The sequence below is a fragment of the Tachypleus tridentatus genome, chromosome 3 (genome assembly GCF_004210375.1).
Source record: "Tachypleus tridentatus isolate NWPU-2018 chromosome 3, ASM421037v1, whole genome shotgun sequence".
NCBI classification, from domain to species: Eukaryota; Metazoa; Arthropoda; class Merostomata; order Xiphosura; family Limulidae; genus Tachypleus; species Tachypleus tridentatus.
In genome coordinates, this window is record NC_134827.1 from 114,758,345 (window position 1) to 114,767,332 (window position 8,988).

The 8,988-nt window shown below is 34.8% G+C and overlaps 1 protein-coding gene across 1 annotated transcript; it reads left to right on the forward strand.

Annotated features, from left to right (window-relative positions):
- Nucleotides 1-3,446: 3,446 nt before the first annotated feature.
- On the forward strand, nt 3,447-8,021 carry LOC143247834 (glutamate receptor 1-like). The gene is made up of 3 exons (XM_076496361.1): nt 3,447-3,679; nt 4,481-4,633; nt 7,888-8,021. The coding sequence occupies exons 1-3, from the start codon at nt 3,589-3,591 to the stop codon at nt 8,007-8,009; spliced, it is 366 nt and encodes a 121-aa protein (XP_076352476.1). The 5' UTR covers nt 3,447-3,588; the 3' UTR covers nt 8,010-8,021.
- The last annotated feature ends 967 nt before the right edge of the window (nt 8,022-8,988 follow it).

The window sequence follows — 8,988 nt, forward strand, 5'->3', positions numbered from 1 at the left end:
CATAAAGAAAACCATGCTTGTTCTAACCCACACAGTGCCATTATGAACGCTATATTTGTTTTAATCCACATTTCTAAGGTTGTCACAGAACCACATAATGAAAACCATGCTTGTTCTAACCCACACAGTGCCATTATGAACGCTATATTTGTTTTAATCCACATTTCTAAGGTTGTAACAGTACCACATAATGAAAACAATGTTTGTTCTAACCCACACAGCGCCACGTTGTGAACGCTATATTTGTTTTAATCCCCATTTTAAGGTTGTCACAGAACCACATAATGAAAACCATGCTTGTTCTAACCCACACAGTGCCACGTTATGAACGCTATATTTGTTTTAATCCAAATTTCTAAGGTTGTCACAGTACCACATAATGAAAACCATGCTTGTTCTAACCCACACAGTGCCACGTTATGAACGCTATATTTGTTTTAATCCACATTTCTAAGGTTGTCACAGTACCACATAATGAAAACAATGTTTGTTCTAACCCACACAGCGCCAAGTTATGAACGCTATATTTGTTTTAATTCACATTTCTAAGGTTGTCACAGTACCACATAATGAAAACCATGCTTGTTGTAACCCACACAGTGCCACGTTATGAACGCTATATTTGTTTTAATCCAAATTTCTAAGGTTGTCACAGTACCACATAATGAAAACCATGCTTGTTCTAACCCACACAGTGCCACGTTATGAACGCTATATTTGTTTTAATCCAAATTTCTAAGGTTGTCACAGTACCACATAATGAAAACCATGCTTGTTCTAACCCACACAGTGCCACGTTATGAACGCTATATTAGTTTTAATCCACATTTCTAGATGGTTGTCACAGAACCACATAATGAAAACAATGTTTGTTCTAACCCACACAGTGCCACGTTATGAACGCTATATTTGTTTTAATTCACATTTCTAAGGTTGTCACAGTACCACATAATGAAAACCATGCTTGTTGTAACCCACACAGTGCCACTTTATGAACGCTATATTTGTTTTAATCCAAATTTCTAAGGTTGTCACAGTACCACATAATGAAAACCATGCTTGTTCTAACCCACACAGTGCCACGTTATGAACGCTATATTTGTTTTAATCCAAATTTCTAAGGTTGTCACAGTACCACATAATGAAAACCATGCTTGTTCTAACCCACATAGTGCCACGTTATGAACGCTATATTTGTTTTAATCCACATTTCTAGATGGTTGTCACAGAACCACATAATGAAAACAATGCTTGTTCTAACCCACACAGTGCCACGTTATGAACGCTATATTTGTTTTAATCCAAATTTCTAAGGTTGTCACAGTACCACATAATGAAAACCATGCTTGTTCTAACCCACACAGTGCCACGTTATGAACGCTATATTTGTTTTAATCCACATTTCTAGATGGTTGTCACAGAACCACATAATGAAAACAATGCTTGTTCTAACCCACACAGTGCCACGTTATGAACGCTATATTTGTTTTAATCCAAATTTCTAAGGTTGTCACAGAACCACATAATGAAAACAATGTTTGTTCTAACCCACACAGTGCCACGTTATGAACGCTATATTTGTTTTAATCCACATTTCTAAGGTTGTCACAGAACCACATAATGAAAACAATGCTTGTTCTAACCCACACAGTGCCACGTTATGAACGCTATATTTGTTTTAATCCACATTTCTAAGGTTGTCACAGAACCACATAATGAAAACCATGCTTGTTGTAACCCACACAGTGCCACGTTATGAACACTATATTTGTTTTAATCCACATTTCTAAGGTTGTCACAGAACCACATAATGAAAACCATGCTTGTTCTAACCCACACAGTGCCATGTTATGAACGCTATATTTGTTTTAATCCACATTTCTAAGGTTGTCACAGTACCACATAATGAAAACCATGCTTGTTCTAACCCACACTGTGCCGCGTTATGAACGCTATATTTGTTTTAATCCACATTTCTAAGGTTGTCACAGAACCACATAATGAAAACCATGCTTGTTCTAACCCACACTGTGCCACGTTATGAACGCTGTATTTGTTTTAATTCACATTTCTAAGGTTGTCACAGTATCACATAATGAAAACCATGCTTGTTGTAACCCACACAGTGCCACGTTATGAACGCTATATTTGTTTTAATCCACATTTCTAAGGTTGTCACAGAACCACATAATGAAAACAATGCTTGTTCTAACCCACACAGTGCCACGTTATGAACGCTATATTTGTTTTAATCCACATTTCTAGGGTTGTCACAGTACCACATAATGAAAACCATGCTTGTTCTAACCCACACAGTGCCACGTTATGAACGCTATATTTGTTTTAATCCACATTTCTAAGGTTGTCACAGTACCACATAATGAAAACCATGCTTGTTGTAACCCACACAGTGCCACGTTACAAAAGTTCTAATGCAAATTTCTAAGGTTGTCACAGTACCACGTAGTAGACACCATGTTATTATAAACGAACGGGTTATAATAACCATAGGAGTATTTAAGAGCATTAAAAATAATATGCACGTGCTCCACGAGTCAGTTCTTGTGTTGTTCATTCATCATTGAAATATTTATTTTGACTTAATCTAAGTCAGTCTTAAGTTAACAAGGTTAAACTTCTGTGTCAAAAGTTTGATGTCTGGAGTTTCGAAGCATGACAACATCGGTAACCTTTATTTTAGTCCACTCCGTATCTCCTTGACCAGGCATGGCCAGGTGGTTAGGGCGCTGTACTCGCAGTTTCCATCACAATAAACATGCTCGCCCTTCAGCCGTGAGGGTATTATATGTGATGGTCAATACTACTAGTAGATGGATAGTAGCCGAAGTGTTGGCGGTTGGTGATGATGACTGTCTTCCTTCTAGTCTTACACTGCTAAATTAGGAATAGCTAGTGCAGTAGCTCTAGAGTAGCTTTGCGCGAAATTCAAAACAAAAAAACAAACAAATCATTAACGCCAAATGATAACACATTCGATTTCCTTCTAGAAAGTTCGACTACACAGATTTCTGATACAGTTCGATTAATATACATCAAAGTGGGCAATTTGGAAAATCGGGGTATTTACAAACACTCCTGACCCACGGGCTTATAACAGATTTAAATAACAATTTTTTGTTGTTGTTGTTTGTTCTGAAAGAGGAAAACAGATCACGAGTCAGAAAGACACACGTATGTAATTTAAACTCATGAACGAGAAAGCAAGAACCGTTTTGCTGGCTGAAAATACGTGGATCCGTCGACATGTCTATCGGAGAGAACACTGCTGGTGGGAAACTGATAATAGTAGAGATAAATAATGATAAAAAACGGGTCCACAATTCTTGAATAAAACCTCCCATTACGCCATGTAATAGTATCGCGAGCAGGAACGGCTGGTCTATAAGGACGCATGCGCAATGCTGCTCCATTTATCCGCTCTTGGATTCCTCTCCTTGGAGAGGAGATCGCAGTGAGCTGCGAAGAGTAGCTGGAAACATGAAGCTTGTCTGCAAAGGCGTAGAATGTTGTTAGTAAACACCATGCTAAAGACGGTTAGAGTTTAGTTAGAGCAATAGGGCTGTGAAAATGATTCACTTCGTTTACAGTTTTACGACCTTTATTGTGGCCTTGTGTCCAGCACGTGTTGCTGAAGCCTCGACAGAAAAAGTGCCTTTAGGTAAGTATAGATTACTTGAAGAAGTAGTGGTTCTGTGAAGGTGTACAAACTTGATGTTAACATATTTTAAACAACAAAAAAGCTACCTTGCGTTGTTAACGTGAAATATTAAGTTTGAATTAGGACCAGAAAAGTCGAAATTATTGATTTCTGTGTGTGCTTCAAATGAAACGGACAAATATGTTCTTTCTTTTAGAAGTATTGCATGAATGTATCTTTCTTAATAAATTGTTATAAATTGTCAGTAAATTGTTATAAAGTGCTCAGTAAATATGAAAATAAAAATGAAAGCTTCTTGTAAAGCCTTATTAGGAACAAATTTCTCCATTAAGCCTACTCAAAACAAAGATCACAAGTGAAAAGTAGGTAATGGGTTGTTAAATCAACTACAGTAAATTCATTATGTACCAGTAGAGACTTGTTTATATATTGGTGTTTGTTTATAAACACAGGTTTTATAACAAGGAAAGACAATGAACAACGAACATTCGGTGTCTCAATATTCAAGTATCCTTGAATGGGAAACAAATAAGTGTTTCTTTCTATTGCTGGTAAACTGGTTAGATTATAGATAAAAGATAAACACAGGTATAACAGTGATATAACATAGATATAACATAGCTATAACCGTGATATGACAGATATAACATAGCTATAACAGTGGTATAACACAGCTATAACAGTGATATAACATAGCTGTAACAATGATATAACATAGCTATAACAGTGATATAACATAGCTATAACAGTGATGTAACATAGCTATAACAGTATTATAACTTTTATTTTGGATATTCAAAGGGGCTATTTTTACTCCTGGAACAAGCAGACTAGAGGCAGCTTTTGTTTACGCTGTTATTCAACACAACAATGCTAGCTCCAAACCCAGGTTCAAGGTTCATCCAGTGGTCGAGAGAGTGGATAACGATGACCCCTTTGAGATTTCCAGAAAGTGTAAGTAAAAAAAAAATTCATATTGTGAGACAGTTCTCACTGTTCTGTTTGTCAGTCCGATGTGAATTGGCTGGTCCAATAAACAACTTGAAATGAAATGTACAATATATATTGCAATCAGTGATCTGAAGACAGATGAGATTTGAAACGTTATGTTTACGTAATCAGATTAATCTCTTACATTTTATGTAAAACAAACATTGTTTGTAATTACAAAATAATGAATGTCAACATGATGTCCCATAGGGATCACGTGACAACAGAAATAACCAATTTTATTTTAAAGATAAAACTAGAAGACAAACTAAACGTCTTGGCTAATATAACATGGCAACTACCAGTTGATGAAAAATAAAACTAGAAGACAAACTATGATAACGTCTTGGCTAATATAACATGGCAACCACTAGTTGATGAGAAATAAAACTAGAAGACAAACTATGATAACGTTTTGGCTAATATAACATGGCAACTACTAGTTGATGAGAAATAAAACAAGAAGACAAACTATGATAACGTCTTGGCTAATATAACAGGGCAACTACTAGTTGATGAGAAATAAAACTAGAAGACAAACTATGATAACGTCTTGGCTAATATAACATGGCAACTACTAGTTGATGAGAAATAAAACTAGAAGACAAACTATGATAACGTCTTGGCTAATATAACATGGCAACTACTAGTTGATGAGAAATAAAACTAGAAGACAAACTATGATAACGTCTTGGCTAATATAACATGGCAACTACTAGTTGATGAGAAATAAAACTAGAAGACAAACTATGATAACGTCTTGGCTAATATAACATGGCAACTACTAGTTGATGAGAAATAAAACTAGAAGACAAACTATGATAACGTCTTGGCTAATATAACAGGGCAACTACTAGTTGATGAGAAATAAAAGTAGAAGACAAACTATGATAACGTCTTGGCAAATATAACATGGCAACTACTAGTTGATGAGAAATAAAACTAGAAGACAAACTATGATAACGTCTTGGCTAATATAACATGGCAACTACTAGTTGATGAGAAATAAAACTAGAAGACAAACTATGATAACGTCTTGGCTAATATAAAATGGCAACTACCAGTTGATGAGAAATAAAACTATGAGACAAACTATGATAACGTCTTGGCTAATATAACATGACAACTACCAGTTGAGGAGAAATCGAAAAAAACATTTCAACTAATAAAAGTAGCATCACAAGATTCTTGGCTCTGATCTGAAGTTACGTAATACTGTATATAATCAAAGTAAAGTAGGCTCTGACCTGAAGTTAAGTAATACTGTATATAATCAAAGTAAAGTAGGCTCTGACCTGAAGTTAAGTAACCTGAACTGTATATAATCAAAGTAAAGTAGGCTCTGACCTCAAGTTAAGTAATACTGTATATAATCAAAGTAAAGTAGGCTCTGACCTGTAAAGTTCAAAGTAAAGTAACCTGAAGTTGTATATATATCAAAGTAAAGTAGGCTCTGACCTGAAGTTAAGTAATACTGTATATAATCAAAGTAAAGTAGGCTCTGACCCTGTAAAGTTAAGTAATACCTGTATATAATCAAAGTAAAGTAGGCTCTGACCTGAAGTTAAGTAAGGCTCTGACTGTATATAATCAAAGTAAAGTAGGCTCTGACCTGAAGTTAAGTAATACTGTATATAATCAAAGTAAAGTAGGCTCTGACCTGAAGTTAAGTAATACTGTATATAATCAAAGTAAAGTAGGCTCTGACCTGAAGTTAAGTAATACTGTATATAATCAAAGTAAAGTAGGCTCTGACCTGAAGTTAAGTAATACTGTATATAATCAAAGTAAAGTAGGCTCTGACCTGAAGTTAAGTAATACTGTATATAATCAAGTAGGCTCTGACCTGAAGTTAAGTAATACTGTATATAATCAAAGTAAAGTAGGCTGACCTGAAGTTAAGTAATACTGTATATAATCAAAGTAAAGTAGGCTCTGACCTGAAGTTAAGTAATACTGTATATAATCAAAGTAAAGTAGGCTCTGACCTGAAGTTAAGTAATACTGTATATAATCAAAGTAAAGTAGGCTCTAAGACCTGAAGTTAAGTAATACTGTATATAACCAAAGTAAAGTAGGCTCTGACCTTCCATTTTAGTTAAGTAATACTGTATATAATCAAAGTAAAGTAGGCTCTGACCTAAGTCTACTGTACAAAGTAAAATGACCTGAACTGTTACATAGTTATAATCAAAGTAAAGTAGGCTCTGACCTGAAGTTAAGTAATACTGTATATAATCAAAGTAAAGTAGGCTCTGACCTGAAGTTAAGTAATACTGTATATAATCAAAGTAAAGTAGGCTCTGACCTGAAGTTAAGTAATACTGTATATAATCAAAGTAAAGTAGGCTGAAGTTAAGTAATACTGTATATAATCAAAGTAAAGTAAGGTCTGAGTAGTGACCAGAAGTAATACTGTATATAATCAAAGTAAAGTAGGCTCTGACCTGAAGTTAAGTAATACTGTATATAATCAAAGTAAAGTAGGCTCTGACCTGAAGTTAAGTAATACTGTATATAATCAAAGAAGCTCTGCTGTGAGATACACGAAGTCCGTAAGAACCATGCCACAATCCTCAAGAGACTTCACTTGTTAGAAATATCCCTGAATCACAGGGAACGAGGACCTGCCAACAGTGATCTTATGCGTCTCGAGCTGCACATTTTTTTCTGATCACATGACTGACAACTAGATGTCTGATTGGATGGAGTCATTGACATTACAGCACTATGTGTTACATACGATCTTTGAATGTAAAACGGAAGATAAAAAAGTCTTTACTTCTAAAAACATTACCGAAACGACTTGAAGACTATAGACTTGGTGGCCCATCGAGTTGGGTTTTAACAGTAATAATTCTGTCTCTTACATTCGAATATATACGTGTTAGCTGTAAATCCACCCACATAAGCAAGACTTCTTATTATTTAGAAATACAGCCCTAGTAACACCTGGGGTTTCTAACAGAGAGGAAACTCAAGCCTTATATACCACCAAACTCTCCTGTATATTCTCACAACAAAACGTCACCGTATAAAATCACTCTAACTCATGTACTGATCTCGAACTGATGAAATTACAAGTTTACACAAATTCCTCCCTTGCTTTATAAAAAATTCTCATAACTTACTGACACTATTCACTGTATTTATTTATCAGTAATTACATATAATTACTATTGTTTTCAAGTGAAAACAATTTCTTTATTTCTGCACAGTTTGTCAGGAACTGAATGACGGAATATTTACCTTCATCGCACCGACAACAGAACCAGTCTACGATACACTGGCGTCCTACACCAATACTTTCCAGATGCCATTCGTCAGTCCCTTTCCCTGAACAAGCGGCAGAACGCCCTACTATTACGGTATTAATATGAGACCGAATTATCTCCGGGCCGTAATTGACGTCATCAAACACTACAAATGGAAAGCCATTATTTACCTGTACGACTCTGACGACGGTAAGATGTGTCTCCGTCACTCAGCGATGATTTATTTTAAATTTTCGGTTTTCAGTTTTACGTGCATAAAATAACCTGATAAAGTTACATAACATACGGTTCAGTGGTAAAACCAAATTTTTAAAGAATAATTTCACACACAGAAAAGTTTTATTTTAAAATCTATTTTCCAAACCTAATTATGTTTTAAATACATCATTTTATTCTGTGACGCATAAAATATAATATTGGTTTCTTTATTTCTCACAAGGGGGCTGAAAAACATTTCTCACTTTGAGGTTTATAAAAAAAAAAGACATTTTACTTGTTTGGTCAAAGGTGATATTGAGAAAAAAGTTGAACATCATGGACAAACGTTGACAACTTGTCCATGACAGATGTTAATGTTATTAATTAGTAAACAGACAAATGTTGACAACTTGTCCAAGACAGATGTTAATGTTGTTAATTAGTAAACAGACAAACGTTCACAACTTGTCCAAGACAGATGTTAATGTGGTTAAATAGTAAACAGACAAACGTTCACAACTTGTCCAAGACAGATGTTAATGTTGTTAATTAGTAAACAGACAAACGTTGACAACTTGTCCATGACAGATATTAATGTTATTAATTAGTAAACAGACAAATGTTGACAACTTGTCCAAGACAGATATTAATGTTGTTAATTAGTAAACAGACAAACTTTGACAACTTGTCCAAGACAGATGTTAATGTGGTTAAATAGTAAACAGACAAACTTTGACAACTTGTCCAAGACAGATATTAATGTTATTAATTAGTAAACAGACAAACGTTCACAACTTGTCCAAGACAGATATTAATGTTATTAATTAGTAAACAGACAAACTTTGA

Bases quoted from the DNA above. Each gene is read 5' to 3' on its own strand.
- LOC143247834 (XM_076496361.1), top strand. From the start codon at position 3,589: ATGATTCACTTCGTTTACAGTTTTACGACCTTTATTGTGGCCTTGTGT. The intron at 3,680-4,480 runs GTAAGTATAGAT...GGATATTCAAAG, and splicing joins GACAGAAAAAGTGCCTTTAG to GGGCTATTTTTACTCCTGGA. The intron at 4,634-7,887 runs GTAAGTAAAAAA...ATTTCTGCACAG, and splicing joins CTTTGAGATTTCCAGAAAGT to TTTGTCAGGAACTGAATGAC.